General features: G+C 50.7%; 2 protein-coding genes across 2 annotated transcripts; one reads left to right on the top strand and one right to left on the bottom strand.

The window, feature by feature from the left end:
• Nucleotides 1-4,105: 4,105 nt before the first annotated feature.
• On the bottom strand, nucleotides 4,106-11,084 carry XKR5 (XK related 5). Its single transcript, XM_077782475.2, has 7 exons — nucleotides 10,570-11,084; nucleotides 9,592-9,775; nucleotides 9,316-9,491; nucleotides 8,355-8,564; nucleotides 8,060-8,229; nucleotides 7,413-7,524; nucleotides 4,106-6,698 (listed from the first exon to the last, which is right to left on the bottom strand). Exons 1-7 carry the CDS (start codon nucleotides 10,781-10,783, stop codon nucleotides 5,632-5,634), a joined length of 2,133 nt encoding a protein of 710 aa, XP_077638601.2. The 5' UTR covers nucleotides 10,784-11,084; the 3' UTR covers nucleotides 4,106-5,631.
• Nucleotides 11,085-14,292: 3,208 nt separating this feature from the next.
• On the top strand, nucleotides 14,293-17,162 carry LOC110481222 (gallinacin-4-like). Its single transcript, XM_021549737.4, has 3 exons — nucleotides 14,293-14,502; nucleotides 15,243-15,329; nucleotides 17,026-17,162. The coding sequence occupies exons 2-3, from the start codon at nucleotides 15,272-15,274 to the stop codon at nucleotides 17,160-17,162; spliced, it is 195 nt and encodes a 64-aa protein (XP_021405412.1). The 5' UTR covers nucleotides 14,293-14,502; nucleotides 15,243-15,271.
• The last annotated feature ends 665 nt before the right edge of the window (nucleotides 17,163-17,827 follow it).

The following is a 17,827-nucleotide window of genomic DNA, read 5'->3' as shown; positions in this document are numbered from 1 at the left end:
GGGGACCCAGACCGAGAGCTGAGACCTGGCACCGGGTATGGACACGGACCCTTCCCTGGACCAAGCTCCAGCCCTGGACCTGGATCCAGCCCTGCTGCAGCTCAGCACAGCCCTGGACCTCGCAGGGAACTGGGACCCAGGACCCAGCCCGGCACCAGACACAGAACCCAACCCTGGTCACTGCTCCTGATTGCTGCAAGTACACCCGAGCACTCCACAGTGGGTGGAGGCACACGCTGGTTTTGGCACCCACCACACATCTGCGCCCTGGTACTGTGCACATCTGGACAGCCACCCACGCTTGACACCAACTTGTTGTGTATGTGGGGATGCCCACCTGCATCTGCACCCACCGACTGTTTCTGTGCAGACAGCCTCCCACCTCTGCACCTACATCTGCACCCACCTACCCTGCACATCTGGGCTCCCATGCAGCCAGCACCCACCTGTGTCCCAGCACCCATCCCCCTGTGCACACCCTGCAACCCTGACACCTCGCTCTGCATCCCAACGTGCTGAACCCCAAATCTCCCTCATTAACCAGGAAAGGCTGAGGCATAGGGTACCTTCCCTATCCCACCCCCTTCCCAAAACAACACCCCAGCTCAGTCTGGGGGTGTAGCAGTGGGGGCAGAGACAATCTGAACAAGTCTCCAGGGCAAAACAGTGGAACATTTGCTGTTATTTATTGAAGTCAATCCCTAAAATCCTCCTAAAGCTCCTCGGGAGCTCCAAGGACATGAGGGGAGTGGGCAGGGCCCTTTGGTGGCTTTGCTTAGGAAAATCAAGGTATAAACAGTGTTTTGGTTTGAAAGATCTCCCTTCAAGTAAAACATGGATCCTTTTGCTTCCAGGGTCCTGTTCAGCTCCTCCAGCATCTCTGGATCCCCATGGATCCCTCAGAAATCTGTCTTGTGTCCAGTGAGGATGGATTCACAGGAGGGAGAAAACACTGCTCCAGCATATTTGAGAGAACTGAGGTATCTCAGACCTGGTGTTGAGAGCACAAAGCATTTTCTTCCAGCCAAATCCAGCTAGGGAAACAGTCCCTGGGTTCTCATTAAGCACTCAGTCCTATTAGGCAAGTCCCGATTAGCTGGGCTTACCCTCTGCTCCCCCCCTCCGTGGTATTGTTTAGCCTTGGAGCCACGGGCACAGAGCTGCAGCCTGGGCCCTGCCTTTTACAGGAACACTGAAGGCACCAGAAAGGGATTTGCAGCAAACCAAATTTAATTAAAGGGGGAAAAAATATCCTAAGTTTCGGCTTGGAAAAAAACCCAGACAAATAACAACAGCCCCAGGGCAAATAAGTCTTTTTCTGCAAGGTCCAAGTGTTGTGTTTCAATGTTGGAAGTGAAAAGATGTTTTTTCCGGGGAAATCTTTCTTGATGGGGAGGGGTGGGGAGTGAGGTGGCATTACATCATTTTGGAGCTGGAGAGAATGTTTTTCACCCAGTCCAAAACCTGGCACCCAGGGACAGTGCTCAGAAATAGGGCTGCTGGAAGGTGAGATCCCAGCAGGGCTGCTGCCCCACTCTCAAGCCCTGTTGGTACAACTCCATCCTGCTTTATTTTGTTTCACCTTGAAAGAGGGACAAGAGTGACAAGCCAAGGGGACAGTGCCAGCAGTCAGGACAGCCACGTTCCCAAGCCCAGGCCCATTGTTTAATTTCTTAGGGACGTAGCCTCTGTTCCTGCCTGTTTGCTCCTTTTTCCAGATCACCAGAGTAGCACAGCTAGTTCTCCTGGGGAGCCCTTGGGTCACTCCCTGCATTGTCAAAATTCACACTTGGTTCCTGCTCCCATGTTGCCCTTGAGAGCTCCTCTCACCTGTGGCATTGAGCTCTCCTGAGCTGGGGCATGATCCTCCACCTCTCTAAAATGATGGAGAGGGTTTCCTTAAGAAACAAAATGGAAAGGAAAAGGTTCACAAGAGGCAAATGAGAAGAAATTTTCTATTCCAGAACAAAAGCACTGGACAAGTGTGTCCAAGCACAGTGGGATGGAGATATCCCCTTACTCCAGCCCAAACATTGGTGATGAGCATCACCAAAAGCTGGGCAGATCCTGGTCTAGCTCAGGATCATTCCTCATCCAAAAACAGCTTCATGGGAGATGCTGCAGAAGGAGCAGAGGATCTGCCCGGGTCTTCTTGAGCTTTTGGGATATTTGGAAGATAACATCAGCAGGTTGCCTGGAGCAGTTGGTCCATTGCCCCTCTGCCAGCTGCAGTTTTCCATCCTGGGTTTGGACTGGCCCAGGCCTCCCATGTTGCTTCACACAGAGCAGTGACCTGGGATTTGTGCACCCCAAGGGTTGATCTGAGGACAGACCAGAGTGTGGAGTGACCAGGTCACCCACCTGGGCACAGCTCCAAGGATACAGCTCCAAAATCAGGACGCAGCACCATGGTGGTGACAGCTGGAGCCACTCCTACCAAACCCCCAGAGTCCCGTTGTGCATCCAGTGGGATCTGGGGTTTCTCCCCTCTCATACACACCTTTGGACATGAAGGCACCATGGCAGATTTACAGGTCAATGACTCTTCTCCTGAAGAGGGCAAGACCCTGACAGTGATTTTCAAACATTCCCCATGGCCTAGTGATGCATGGGAAGTAAAAGGAGATGCCCACAGCCAGGAGATTCCTCCAGGCACTTGCTGTGCACTCCACCTCCAGTATTCCAGAGCTCCCCGTTTCATTCCCACTGGCTCCCAGTGCAATGCCACAGCATGATCAGTCCTGCACCTCCCTCTCCTCTCCAGTCATCATCCCTGGAGGGATTCAAAAGCCGTGTGGATGTGGCACATGGGAAATGGGTTAGTGGTGGCCTTGGCAGCGCTGGGGAATGGCTGGACTGGATGAGCTCAGAGCTTTTCCAACCTTAATGATTCCATAACACAGGCACTGGAGGTGTATCTGGAGCCTGAGCAGCATCTCCCTCTGGTGGCAAAGGGACAAGGCGTTTTGGGGAGAAACTCCTCCCCAGCGTGATTTTCCCAGTATGGCAGCATTGGGAAAAATCTGGAGGTGCACCAGGTCATTGGGCCACAGAAGACAGGAAGGGTGGAGAAGGGTGTCTGAAGCTGTGATTTGCTGCTGGAGTCCTCCTACTTCAAACATGGCTTTATAATTCACTAAAGAATAGGTTTAGATGGGATATAGGGAAGAGATCCTTCCCTGTAAGGGTGGGGAGGCCCTGGCACAGGGTGCCCAGAGAAGCTGTGGTTGTCCCATCCCTGGAAATGACCCAGGCCAGGTTGGATGGGGCCTGGAGCAACCTGGATTGCTGGAAGGTGTCCCTGCCCATGGCAGTGGATTAGAATGAGATGATCTTTAAGGTCCCTTTCCATCCAACCCATTCTGGGATTCCCTGATTAAACACAGGTTATTTCTACAGGCAGAGACCTGTGGCTCAGTGCTGGGACTGTACCAGCATGCAGGACTTGGACCCTGGGTGCAACAGGGCTCTCACACAGGCTGAAAGCCTTTAAGGACAGACAATCCATATTATCCCACCTGATTTCACATTGCTCCCAAGGAGAAGGTGAAGGGGAGCATGGCTCACGAGTGACTAACTCTCATCATCAGGGAGCAAAGCCGGGGGAACACAGCCCTCAGACAAACACCCTCATCCCTACCCCAGTCCTCGTGCACCCTCTGTCCCCACATTCCCCACTTCTCTTTTGCCATTCCTTGATCTATCCAGGATTTCCGCAACCGAGGTCAGAAGTATCAGCTCACGGTGCACTTCTGCACTGGGGATGTGCTCTGAGAAATCACAGTCCACGTTTACACCTGACTCCTGTGCACAAAAGTATTCTTTACTTTCTCAAAATTGCCTGTTTCTCTTCTGATTGGTCTGTGTGAGAGTTCAATGAATGGAACTTTTTCTGAATCTTTTTCTAACACTCAACCTTAACCTTCCCTAACACATTTTCATGCCATTCCCCTAGATCCTGTTGCCCAGGCCCCTTCTTCACCCTCCCACTGGAAATCCTGACAGACAACTCATCCTGGGGCTGCAAGAACCAAGAGTGGGAAAGGAGACCCCCTCCACACTTATTTTTCCTTCCAACATGAGACACAGACACAGCAAAGGCTGATTTGGGGTGTTTTCAGGTATAATTATATATAATTATATATTATCAAAAGTAGAAAACCAAGCTAGATAAAAATTCCTGCAAAAGCCTGGCAGCACCGCTGCCTTCTATGCGATCCACACAATGAGAAGGGCTCTGGAAAAGCCACTGGAACTGCTCCTGCCTGCAGAGCACAGGCACAGCACAGGGGGATAGGGTCCAGATGGAGACAGGGAGCCTCCATCCCCTTGGAATGTGGCTTCACTCCACATTCAGCACCAACTGGGTTTTCTGTGCCCCAAGGGAACATCTGGCTAGGTCAGCCCTGAGCAGTGAATGCATCATGGAAGCTTTTTTTAATAATTCATCACATGCCTGTGCCCTTCCTGCTGCCTTCCCTGCCCTGTGGCAGCAGCAGAGTCCTGCCCACAGCAGGACAACAGCTGGAGAGCACAGCCAGATGTGCTCCAGCTGGCACTCAGGAGCTTGGTGGTTAATCCAGCTGATCACACCTCAACTAACATGCTGAGCCATGTCCTGGGCACAAAACTGTACACTGAGAACAAATCCATGCTCAGCCAGTGTGGTGGGAAGTACTGGCTATTTGAGACTATGGTGTTGATGGTTTTAGTTCCTGACACAAATAAACCCTGCCTGCCCTAGTGGTGTAAAACTGGTTTGAGATTTGGCCTGAGGCTAAATTTAAGAGAGAGCATCCAGGCAGATGTGGATTATAACCTGGTAGCCTGGTCTGTGGAAGGTGCTCCTGCATGTGGCAGGGATTGCAACTGGATGAGCTTTAAGGTCCCTTCCAACCCAAATAATTCTGGGGTCCTGTGATCTTCAGCTGGAAGGGGACAAGGAGGAGGCTGGATAGAAAAGACCACTTGAGGCAAGACAGTGGGCAAGCAGCAGGACATGGCTTTTGGTTGTAATTCCAGGTTCTGAGGAGCAGGAAGAGAATCTGCAATCCTATGTGACCCCCAACACTGGAGCTGTTAAGGGCCTCAAGATAAACCTGGTAGGGAAAAACAATCAAGCAAAGCTGAACCTTACTTGAGGCCTTACTCTGCTCAGAAGAAAGGACATCTGAGAGTAAAACCCATCATTTTTCTGATTTAGGCACTTACTTGTCCTGAGAAAACTGCTTTGGCCAGCACTGCAGCCCCTGGAGACAGCAACCAGATCTCCACACTGGGACAGGCCAGCAGCTTGTGCAGGCACTGGTTTAAGGACACACCTCAAGTCATTGTCACAATTACACCAAAGGCAGAAGGCTCCAGCTGCCTGGCAGGTCTGTGACATAAATCAGCTCAATAAATAACCAGCCCTGGACTTTTAGGGCTTTTTAAGGTTTTTGAAGTTCTTCAAGACTGCCACTAGAAGATGTATTGGGAGGGAAGGTGATGTCCCAGTGATGGAGGAGCACATCTGGCCCATGGCAGGGGCACCGTGGGGACAGTCTTCGTCCCACCACCTCCTGCCATGCCCTGCTGATGAGACAGTCACCCCAAGGCTGACCCAAGGTGACAGTACAGCCATTTACAGGGTCACTCTGGTAACCCAGACAGGTCTGTCCCCTCTCCCAGGTCCCCAAGTCCTTGCTTGGAGCATTTAGAGCCAGCCTTGGGGGTAGAGGTGAAGCACGGTGACCTCAGCTTGCTCCTCACCACAGTCCCCCGTGGGCCACAAGGGTGGGTGTCCCAAAGGTGATGGCACCCCACAAGGGCACCCTCTGTCCCTGTGGGCTCTGAGCCCTCTTTGGGGAGACCTGCCACCCCACAGCTGCCTGTGTTGCCAAAGGAAGAGCTTCTCTGCAGACACTTGTGCGCACAAGCACCCAGGATTGGGCTGATGCTGGTCATCCCAAGGGATAAATCCCCTCCTCTTCCTCCTCCTCCTTCTCCCAGGCAGCCTGGGGGAGGCTGAGCTTTGCTGTCCCTTTGCACCAGGGCTGTGCTTGTGGCTGTGGCTGTCCCTGTCCCAGGCGAGGCGATGCCTCCTGCACTGGCACTGAAATACACAGAGGAGCTCTCGGTCGAATCCGGGGAGAAGCCACCGGGGTGGGATGTGGATGGGGGAAAATCAGGCTCCTGCCCTGCTCCATCCTCCTGTGCCATTCCCAGAGCACCAGCACTGGCTTTGATGCCTCCTCCATCCCCCACTGCCAGTCCAGAGGGATGGATGTCCCTCATGGGGAGGGAAAAGTTTGCTCCAGGCTCAACACCAGGGGGTTTCCCCATCATCCATCCTCCAGGAAAAGCCTCTCCCACGCCACCATCTCCAAAAGCTGCGTTGATCACAGACAGATTTCCTGTCTTCAAGGCCAGCTTCACCAGCAGCCAGTGGTGATGGTCTGTCCAGCTGTCCTCCAAACACCCTTTGGACTGCAGCAGAGATGAGTTGGTCGCATTTTTGGGCTCTGTCTTGGTCCCTTCCGCTGGCAAGGACTCCTCATCTCCCAAAGTCCCTGAACTCTGCCCAGCTTGGGAGCTCTCTCCAGACACCTCCTCATCCCCAGCTGCTGCAGCACTGCACATTGTCTCCAGGAATCCCTGCCAGATCTCTGTGGACTTGGGATGGAGCAGGCTGTAGTAAATCACTAGAGCTGTGGCACCTGGAAAGAAGCAGAAAAGTGTCACTGTGGAGTCCCAGCAGCATTTTGGTCAGCTGTGGAGAACAGGCCAGACCTTGAGGCACCTCCAGATCAATAAGACCTTTACAAAGATGCTGCTGAGAATCAGGTGTATGAGCAGCACATCTTTCCAGCATTTACAGGGATGCAAAAATCCCAGTTGAGCAGATTTTGGCAAAGGAAATACACACTCAACCCCAGATTTAATCTGGATTAATTTGCAGACTGAAAGTTTCCCAGCAGGGAGATGTGTGATGAAAGAAACCTTCTATGTCACAGCATGCCCATCCTCTGGCCTTTAAACCAGCAAGTTTTTAAGACAGCTTCCTACTTATACCCTAACCTCATCCAAGACCACAAGAATTGCTCATTTTCCATCCCATTTCTTTAACATGATTGATCTGAGGGTCTGAGGAGTTGCACAGCTTCCCTCTGCCCCCATCCCTCTGGGAAAATATGACCCTGCTTCGCACAAAGATGCTCCAAAGGCTGGATTGCCTCTACTCTGGAGCCAGGCTGGGAGAGCTGGGGGTGTTCCCTGGAGAAGAGAAGGCTCCAGGGAGACCTCAGAGCCCCTTCAGGGCCTAAAGGGGTTCCAGGAGAGCTGGAGAGGGACTTGGGACAGAAGTCTGGATGCTCATTTCCTGAAACTACTTTCAAAATGTTCAATCCAGGCTCTAAAATCAATGTTCTTACCTATTAAAGACCCTGACATGACAGCTCCAGTCACAGTCAGGCTGTTCCTCAGCTCTACTTGCAGGAACCGGGTGCCCAACAGCAGCAGGAGCGTGTTCTCCATCATCATTATCTGCAGGACAGAGGGAAGAGAGTCATCATTCACATCTTTCTGATGGCTTTTGATGTACCTTGTAACAGAAAACACCCATTTTCTAGATTTTCATAGATTCTTAGAATCATAGAATGGTTTGGGTCAGAAGGGACCTCAAAGTTCATCTTATTGCACTCCCTGCCATGAGCAGGGACACCTTCCACTACTCCAGGTTGCTCCAAGCCCCATCCAATATTGCCTTGAGCACTTCTCCTGTTGTATTTTGCACCTAATTTATCACTTAAAACATACAAGTTGTCAAACTGAACTTCTGCAAGGTCTTCACCTATTTTTTACCACTGACATTGTAAGGCTGCCTCTAAGGAATCAAAACCTGTGCAGAAAGCACATCTGCCTTGGTGACCACGTGGCTTTGTCAGGACACACTAAAACTGCATTTTGAGCTGCATTTTGAGCAAATGGTGACGTGAGAGATAAAAATGGAGAGTCTGAAGCTGTTGCTTGTCTCCAGCAGCTGCATCCATGTGAAACACAAAACATTCCAGGTACTCACTGCATAAAACACAGCCACCCTGGTCCTGGAGGGGCCGGGCCGGACGTTGATGTAGCAGAAGATGTACACAGCTCCCAGCAGGCAGTTGAAGAGCCTCCAGCGGCACGGCTGGGCCACGATATCCGTCTGCTGGGCCCCCAGCCAGAAGGACATGAGCAGCCAGTGGGCCCCTGCAGGGAGAAGGGGCTGGATTTGCAAAGCCATTCCTGGGGGAGGCTGCAAACAGTCCGAGCAGCAGGAGCATCGCAGGGCTGACATTGGGGTGGCATGCGGGGAACAGGATCTCAGGTCTTACCTGCCACAGCAAAAACCCAGAAGGAATAAAGCCTGGCGAAGAGCACCAGGGCCAGGACCCGGGTCCCCAGCATCCCTGTCCTCCAGAGCAGCAGGCACAGGATGACAGCAGCTGGGGGGCTCAGGTGTCCGGGCTTCAGCAAGAAGGTGAAGTGGCTGTAGGAGACCAAAGCCCAGGCCAGGGACAGCAGGGACAGCCCTGCACTGACACCTGTAGGGGGACAGGGGCAGTCAGGGCTCTGATGGAGGCCCCAGTGCACAGCAGGGCCAACTCTCTGTGTTAAGGAGGTGTTGGTAGCACGGCACCTCCACACAAGTCAGACACCCCTTGATCCTGCCAAGTGAATCATGGAATCAAGGAATCACAAAAGGGACCTTAAAGGCCATCTAGTCCAGTCCCTTGCAATGAGCAGGGACCTCTTCCACCAGACCAGGTTTCTCAGAGCCCTGTCCAAAATGACTTGAATGTAAACAGGAATGAAATTGGAGCATTTCAACTAAATCCTGCTAAATCTGGTCTCTGCATGCTCGGCATCTCCCTGTGGATACCATCTGAGTACCCCGAGTACCCTCTGAATATCTCCCCGTGGATACCCTCTGAGTGCTGTGTCCATGGAAAGAGTTCTGCAGCCCCAGGGCAGCTCCACCCTGGTCACTTCCATCAGACCAGAGATGGACAATGAGAGATGGACCAGAGATGAACAATGATAGACCAGAGATGGACAATGAGCGAGTGTGACCTTGCACATGCCGTGACTCCACACTGCAGCCTCCCTCTTTGCACACCTGAAAGTTCACCTTTGGGGCAAAGCAGCCACCTTTGCATTCAGCCACAACAGCTCTTTCAGCCACACTTGTCCCTGCTGCTTCACATTGATGCTTCCCAGTCCCTCTGCAGCACCTTCCTCCATCCGGAGAGCACACAAACGCATCTCCCCTGAACCATCCTCCTGGGAACTCACCAGGGATGAAGCCTGCTGGGTCCACGGCCACCACGACATAGGCCTGGAGCAGAAGGTGAGGCAGGGTCTGCAGCAGGGCCTCCAGGAGCCGCAGCACACAAACATCCCCGAGCTGAGCCAGCAGCTCCCCAGCACCGCCGCCCGTCTTCGCCGCCGCCCGCAGAACATCCCAGTACCTGCAAGAGCCACCGTGAGGGATGCCCATCCTGGCTGGAGGAAGTTTGGGGCTCCACCCGGGTTGTGGGGGGTGTGGGGATGGCAGGGGGTGTCTCTCACCGCTTCCAGAGGCCCAGCTGCAGGAGGTGGAGCAGCAGGAGCCAGCAGCCGGGTGCGTGTCCGTCTGCCCGGAACCAGAGGATGCTGAGGAGCTGGGCGGCGTAGCCGGGCACCAGGCAGGCGATGGTGACCCCGAACCAGCCCAACTGCCCACGGACAAGGTAGTGGATGATGGCACAGAGCCCTGGAGAAGGGCAGAGAGCCGGTGCTGAGGGATGACACAACCACACACCCCAGCAACTGAGAGGTGCCATTCATAACCAGAGAATCCCAGAATGGTTTAGGTGGGAAGGGACCATAAAGCTCCCCTCATTCCACCCCCTGCCACCTTCCACTGCCCCAGGTGGTTCCAAGCCCTGTCCAGCCTGGCCTGGGACACTTCCAGGGATCCAGGGGCAGCCACAGCTTCTCTGGGCAGCCTGTGTTAGGGTTTCCCCACCCTCACAGTGAAGAATTTCCTCCTAACATCCAATGTAAACCTGCTCTCTGCCAGTTTAAAGCCATTCCCGCCAGAACTTAATCTCCCAGCCCGTGTCCAGGGGGTTCGCAGCCCTTGCCCAGGGCTTATCTCCAGCTGCCGGCTCCCGGTGTCTTTGTCAGCTGAGGCACAGCCACCGCCACCGAGGGGCCCAGCCCCTACGAAGGCAATGATAAAAAGCTCGGGCTCCAAAACAAACAAATAAATAAATAAGTGGGAGGAAAAAAAAATTCCATTATTCAAATATGAAAACGAAATCCAAGAGGACGGCTGGGCCCGCGGGGATGCCGGGAGCAGAACCGCGCATCTCCCCAAGCGCGGGGCGCAGGGATGATCGCCCCTCCCCGATACACGGAGGTGATTCGGGACCCCCGGGATGGCCGCAAAGGAGTCACTGCCAGCATCCCATCCGCCTTCCCCCTCCCCTCCGCCGGAGCGCAGCCCCGCACGCCCCTGCGCATCCTTTGTGCATCCTGCGCGCATCCTGCGCGCTCACTCACGGGCGCCGCTCTCCGCCGCCAGCAGCGTCAGGCTGAGCCTGGGGACGGCCCCGCGCATCCTGGGAGCAGCACGGGGAGGAGGAGGAGGAGGAGGAGGAGGTGGGAGGAAAGGGAGGAGAAGGAGGAGGAGGAGGAAGAAGGAGCCGCCGAGGCCGGTCCCGCTCCGCCTCACCGGGCACCTCCCCCAGTGTCCCCTCCCCGGGCAGTGTGACATCACGGTGCTTGCGTCACCCCCGGGGGCTTGGGGACACAGAGCCCGAGCAGCCCGAGAGCCCTGGAGGAGCTGTGCGCTGCCACAAGCCCATCCCGTATCCCCCGAATTGTGGTGCAGCGGCACAAGCCCGCCCTGATGTCCCGCGGGTTCTCCAGCGCTGGCTCAAACCCATCCCGTTGTTCCCTGTGCTGCTGTGCACTGGCACAAGCCCACCCAAATTGCTGTGCAGCCCGATGTCCCCCGTGAGGTGCCCGCGATGTCCCTGCGCGGCGGGGACGAGCACTAGGTGGCAGCTGGGACACGGTGTGCGCAGAGCCATCCATCGCTCCCGTGGTCTTCCCGCTTCCCCACGAGATGAAACCCGTGTGAAATGGGATCCCGAGCATCGCAGGTTGCAGGAGCCCTCTTGTGTGCATTTGCTTTTTATCCCAATTTCCAGCCCTGCAGCCTCCAGTTCTCATACCTTCTAGAAAAGAAATTCCCAGCAGGTTGCTACAGGAAAAACCACAAAGGGGAGTTTAATTAAGGCAAAATATCACCTCTGGTTTTGGTGGTTTTTGCAATATGCTGCAGGAAGCTCCCAAAACTTTTGTACATCAGTTGGGCTGTTGGATGTACCGGTGTTCCAGGACTTTCACACATTTATTGGTTTGGTTTTTTTTTATTTATTTTATTGAGTTTTTTTTGCAGCTCTGGCAATAAAGCCCAGGCTCTGCTGTGTAGCAGTTGCAGCCACCAAACTGCTCAGAAATGTCCTTGCCTGGGTTTCCTACTTGTGGGAGCATCCCCAGACTCTCTGTGGGTCTCCAGCACTGCTTTTTACCAGGAATTTGGCATCTCTGCAGCCTCAAATCCATCTGATTGGGTTTGGGGACTCTCTGGGTATAAAGGACAACACATTTTTCCTCCTGTCCCACTGCCCTGCCAGTATTTGTGTTTTATTAATTAATGATGTTGGGCTGCTGGGCCCAGCTCCAGCGAAGCATTTTAATAAAGTCAGGGGTGTAATTTGGGCTCTGGAGACAAGTGAAGCTCAGCCTTGGCTGCCTCTGTCCTCCACAGCAGTAAGTACCATGTGGCCCATTCCTAGAAAACCCAATTTTTTAGCATACAAAGCTCAACTCAGCCTCTAACGGGCACCAAAGCCTCTTCCAGACCTGAGAGTGGGATGGGGAAGAACCATTTTTGCACCTTCAGAATTGAGGATGCTGCCAGGTCCATGCAAGCACAACAGGACCCTTCTTGTCACCCACAGAAGACATGTGAACCTCATCATCTCATCCCCCTTGCCCTCCACCACCGTCATCCCCACCCTGAGGTGTCTCAGCTGTCTTTCCTCAGTCCTTCCTCCTGTGTTCCAAGCCAGGAATAAATCCTGTGCCATCATCACCCCGGAACTTTGCCAGGCAGAGAAGGAGAAAGCCAGAAGGCCTTCCAGAAGATATTCCCAGAGCTAGCCACCCTCCCCAGTTTCTCTGCCAGCTCCCAGTTGCTCTGGCTGCCTCCCAGCCACTGGTTTGGCTGCACTTTTCTCTGCTGGATTTCAGCACCCAGGAGCCTCTTTTGCTAAAAGACTTCTCATGTCTCCAAGAAAGCAACATCCTGGAGAAGAGAAGGATCCAGGGAGACCTCAGAGCCTCTTCCAGGGCCTAAAGGGAGAGCTGGAGAAGGATTTGGGACAAGGGATGGAGGGACAGGACACAGGGAATGGCTTCCCACTGTCAGAGGGCAGGGATGGATGGGATATTGGGAAGGAATTGTTCCCTGTGAGGAGGCCCTGGCACAGGGTGCCCAGAGAAGCTGTGGCTGCCCCTGGATCCCTGGAAGTGTCCAAGGCCAGGCTGGACTGGGCTTGGAGGAATCTGATTTGTGGAAACTGTCCCTGGCCATGGCTCCAGCCCTTGGAGCATCTCCATGGCCTCCTCTGGACTCACTCCAGCAGCTCCAAGTCTTTCTTGTGTTGGAGACCCCAAGATCTGGACTTGGTGCTTCAGGAGAGCTGCCCACAGGTGACATCACACAGACCCAGCTGTTCCTCAGGTGCTGAGCCATTTTTCAGCCCAGATGTTTGGCTGCACATCTGGCTGCAAACACCTCACAACCCCTCAGGGAAGGGTTTCAGCAACAACCCTGCCCTAAAGGCCAGGGGATCAGGGCAGGTCCTTCCCTTGCCTGAGGTGATGCAGCAGAGCAGCTCTGACAGGTGACTGTGGATGAAGCCAGGCAATGCAGACATTAGAATTTTCCTCTGTAAAATGTACGTTTTTTCTTGCTGTACAATGATGATTCTTAGAACAGATGGTCCTGGCATCCACAAGAACATTTGCCTTTTGGATTAAGTGCAAAGGACCCAATTCCAAAGCTGTTTGTGGGAGCTGCTCTGTAAAAGTGACCGCAGCACAATTATGTGTAACCACGCTGTGTGTACGTACAACATGCGATTATTTGATCTCAAAAAAAAAAAAAAAAAAAAAAAAAAAAAAAAAAAAAAAAGCAAAAGTGAGGAAAGAAAAGCACCTAAAGGAGCAGCCCAGAGAAACAAGAACCCTGCGGGCAGCCTGAAATCTGCTGAAAAGGGCGTGCTGGAAGCCTCAGTGAAATAGTTGCTTTGATTGAGAAAGAAAACAAAGAGATCTAAGAAAAATCCCTGCAGGGCACGAAGGGCGAGTCCAGGGAGGCTCTGGAAGGGATGAGCTCAGCCCTGCTCCCGCAGCTCCCACGGAATGGGGCCGGCCGGATTCAAGCAGGAAAGAGGGATAAAAAAAGTGAAGAACCCTTTGCAACAGGCACATGAATTTGTAGAAATGTCTACATTTCTACAGATTTTCTGTAAAAAGCAGGAAGCCATCGGAGGAATCCTTGGTGAGAAAGGAGGATGCTGTGCTCAGAGAATTCTTCTGTCCATGAAAAGAGAGTAAAGATGATAATAAAACTAAAATTGCTGGGATAATTATGATAATAAAACTAAAACGGGCTGTAATAATTTCCATAAATAGATATGGCATAAAATATCTTATGTATCATGCAGGTAACCTAGTAAGGTAAATATTTTGGTGCAAAAATTTGAAAAAACCCAAACCACATTTTCTTTTTTTTTTCTTAATTCTTAGATTTCTCTTTTCCTCTCTCACTTTTCCCCCTACCATTCCCTAGTGCAGATCTTTTCCATGTTCTTAATTGACCAGATTTTCCCTTCCAACAGCAGTAATGATGCAAAATTAATGACAACTCATTAACCCTCTTCTTGAATTTGCAAAGAAAAACTAACTTCCCATTTAACGTAGGTTTGGTGGGTTTTATTTTAACATTCCAGCTGATGATTATTTTACTTCTATGATGGTATATTGTCCATGTTTGTAAGGAAATATAAAACCTCTGAAAACAGATGGAAACAGAGACCTTGAGTGAGCTGCTGTGCCCAAAGTGTTGCTCAAAGGGACGGGGCCCAGGGTGGTTTTGCTCATCTCAACACATTTCCCGAGGTGATGCTGCAATGGTTGGAAAGCCAGACCTTGGTTCCTCTTAGAACAACAGCAAAGAGGATTCATTGGGTGACCCCAGAGCTCCCCAAAGCCTCATTGGCCACCAGAAGGCTGTGGAGGTCAAACATCCCTCACCACCTCCCAGAAACAGCACAAACCCACGCTCTGCTCCTTCATCTTCATCTGGGTGGCTGACATTGCTCCTGGGATTTTCCAGCCTAGAGCTCCTCCTACCTGGTAACAACCAAAATATTCTCATTATTCAGCCTCTCTCTAAAGGTTTTGTCCTTCTTAAATGGGCTGGAGACTTCCTATCTTTCACGTTTATCTGCATTTTGTTTTATAGCCTTAACTGTGCAGTGACACCAGTCTGTCATGAGCCATTTCCAGAGGTGTCAAATGTTGATAAGGGAGAGGAGTTTTTGTTGGCTGCAGGAAATGCAAATACTCAAAAATTTATCATGGAAATAATGTAATTACTGAGGGGAAAAATAAACAGCCTCCAAGCAAGAATAAGGAGAAGCTGGCTTTTGAGTTAATTGGGAAGAAAATTGAATAAATTGATTTTTCTGATTTTTTTTTTTAATAGAAAACTTGAGAAAACCATGGGGCTGTTTTGTATAAATCTAGCAAAAATAGTCTTGTTTTCTGAATGAACAGCTTTACCTTTCATAAGGCAAATCAAATTTATTGCAATGAATTGCAAGTTATCGAGAAATCCAGGATAAATTGCTGGTCACCTGATGCATAAATTAAATGAAATATAAAACTGAATTTTTTGCTTGGAAGTTGTTTCCTATGCTATGATCCTATGTGTGCTCCAGAAAAATCTTAGGACAATAGACATGATCATGACAAAAATGTGTAATAACCTCTTTTAGGTAATTTCCAGGTCTTGAAGAACATTTCTCTGTACCACTTCTGGAACTATGGAGGGACAAGGCTCTAACCAATGTCATGGTCTCCTTTTTCTGCAGTGACCTGAGATCCCAGCCCACCCTCTGCCATGAAAATCCTTCCTTTTCTCCTTGTTCTCCTCTTGGTGGCATTTCACGGAGCTGCAGGTAAGGTGAGGGACTCAAGAGAAGATGTTGGTTTCTAGCAAAAGTCTCCTGTCCCCTTTGGGATGTGACCAAGCTGCCTCCTGCAAAGAATCCTCACATAAATCATCAAAACTCACTGGAGATTACAGATGAGAAATTAAATTATCAGGCAAATACTCTAAGCATCACTTTGAAAGGAGCAACCCCAAAATTACCATTCAGCACCAGTATTTTCCCTGTTAAACCCTGCAGGCTTCTGCTTAAATCACTTTGAGTCACCCAACAAAGAAATTAAATCATCATCAGGTATTCTTAAACCACACAGAAAAAAAAAGAAAAAGGAATCTGGCCCCATGTTCTTCAAATATCCTTTGCTTTAGGAGCTGGACATAAGGTGGAGAAGCACAAAATCATGATGCCTGTTGGGGGGTGCAAAGGAGTCCAGAACCCCAAACCAACTCTATTGTCCAGAAGAAGGGATTGTATTTTAATATCAGCCCTGAAAATGGCACAGTTACATTTGCAGGGTGCTCTGTGTGTGCACAAGCAAGGGCTGGTGGAGTTTTCATCTCTGGGGGAACAGGGTGAAGGGTATCCTCTGGGGGAGTAAGGTTGGGAAAAGACTGTGATGAACTGCAGCAGACCAGAAATGTGGAAAAAGTGTCACATATATATATATATATATCTATCCCTGGAGGGATTTAAAGGCCATCTGATGTGGCACCTGGGGACATGGATTGGTGGGTTTGCAGAGCTGGGTTAACCATTGGACTTGATGATCTTAAAGGTCTTTTCCAACCTAAAGGAGATTGTGATTCTATGATTTTATGTGGTTGTCTGGTGTTATTCTTACCTGGGCCTTTGCCTCTGCCAGTTCTCAGAGGCAGGACACTGGGCAAAGAGCTCCTTTGGTCTGTTCTATGTCCTTGTTTAACACACAGGGGAGTTTGGCCTGTTTTCAGTAGGACCTTCTGGGTATATTAAAGACAGAAATTTATCTGTATCTGGGAAGACAAGTGTTCCTGTGAGCTCAGATGCTCACAGCCACCTCTGCAGTGCCCCACAGACTGCTAGTTTGAGACCAGGAGTGTGTTTTCACCCTTTAAAGCACTCCTTTATTTCTCCCTGGTATATTCTGGGTATGTATATATCACTCTATTCACATGCTGGGAATCCAGCCCACCAGGGATGTGCTGGATGCACTGTCCATATTTAGGAACAATTCCCTGTTTGCTGGAACAAGCTCCCCTCTCTCTGAATACGCTGAACTTTGCAATGTTCCATGGATGAGCTGGAAACTGGAATTAATTAGTTCATGTGCACTCAGTCAGCTGCATCCAGAACAGTTCAGGTCCAGGCTGCTTCTTTATTAATCCAGCAAACAGGGCCAGGCAACCTCCTGCCTAATTGCTGGTCTGCTCCCTAGGATTGTTTTGATCCCTAGCAATTAGCACCTTCATGGATAAAACCTGTAATGGGAATAGCACGGGCTGGTGTCTGTTCCATAGAGGCAGTTTGAATTTGGGTGCCCTATTTTAGCAGGGAAGAAGGAATTAAGAGTGTTTGCTTGGTCGTTGTGCCCACAGACCTCCTCCTCTGAGAACTGAACTGTCAAATCCTTGTCAGCTCACAGGGATTAAGCAAAATGCAAATCCCTGCCAGAAATGAAATGTCTCCCACCTTTGTTTATTTATTGGCTTATTTTCACTTTTTTAAGGTAGAAGCTTGGCAAGACCCAGGAGACCTTACATGCAGTGTGGGTATCGTGGGACCTTCTGCCACAAGGGGAAATGCCCTCGTGGCAACTATTACCTGGGGTTGTGTCGTTCTGGCTACAGTTGCTGTAGGTGGTAAGTTTGGGATTTGTCTGGGGCAAAGATGACTTCCCAAATTATCATTTGAATCCCAAGATTCAGCAGGATTTTCCTCATAATCACAATTCTGAAAATCCTTTCCTTTGTGTAGGTTGTAGTGTGGCTGACTGTGGAGAATCTCCAGGAGAGCTTTTGACATCGCTGGATCCAAGGAATTGTTGTAGCAGCCACCAAGGATTTGTCATTCTCCTTTCAATAAAAGCAAGATCTGGGGAGGTTGCATGGCTGCCCTGTGTGGTGTTGTCATTCATTTCCAAAAGTAGTTCATTTCCCAAGTTTTATTTCCATTAAGAATTTTAAACAAGAATTCCAAAATGAATCTAAACTTGCCAGGAATGTGTAGTTCACCAAAATATTTACGCTTCTTGGGCTGCTGATTGAGTGAGTGTGCTGGCAAGTTCTCCACACATACCTGCTAGGGAATTCTCTGTCATGACTGAGATCAATCACCATTTCCACTGGGACCACAAAAATCTTCTCCAGTGTGATGCTTCACAGCACCTCTGCTCTGAAAACTTTGGGTTCCTGTCTGACCCAGAGCTTTCAGACCTGGGAACAGCATATTGTTTTATTATGGGAACTAAAGTCACACTGAGCAGGGGACAAATTGGTAATCTGAAATCTGATTTTACACTTGCCATTTCT

Source organism: Lonchura striata, chromosome 3 (assembly GCF_050655825.1).
Source record: "Lonchura striata isolate lonStrDom1 chromosome 3, ASM5065582v1, whole genome shotgun sequence".
Taxonomy (NCBI): domain Eukaryota; kingdom Metazoa; phylum Chordata; class Aves; order Passeriformes; family Estrildidae; genus Lonchura; species Lonchura striata.
The sequence above is the reverse complement of the archived record's forward strand: the minus strand, read 5'-3'. Positions and strand labels throughout refer to the sequence as shown.

Excerpts from the sequence above, each read along its gene's own strand:
- XKR5 (XM_077782475.2), bottom strand. The coding sequence starts at position 10,783 with ATGTCACACTGCCCGGGGAGGGGACACTGGGGGAGGTGCCCGGTGAGG. Across the intron at positions 8,565-9,315 it reads CCCAGCAGGCTTCATCCCTG|GTGTCAGTGCAGGGCTGTCC; the intron begins GTGAGTTCCCAG and ends GTCCCCCTACAG. Across the intron at positions 8,230-8,354 it reads CTGGGTTTTTGCTGTGGCAG|GGGCCCACTGGCTGCTCATG; the intron begins GTAAGACCTGAG and ends TTCTCCCTGCAG.
- LOC110481222 (XM_021549737.4), top strand. The coding sequence starts at position 15,272 with ATGAAAATCCTTCCTTTTCTCCTTGTTCTCCTCTTGGTGGCATTTCAC. Across the intron at positions 15,330-17,025 it reads GGCATTTCACGGAGCTGCAG|GTAGAAGCTTGGCAAGACCC; the intron begins GTAAGGTGAGGG and ends CACTTTTTTAAG.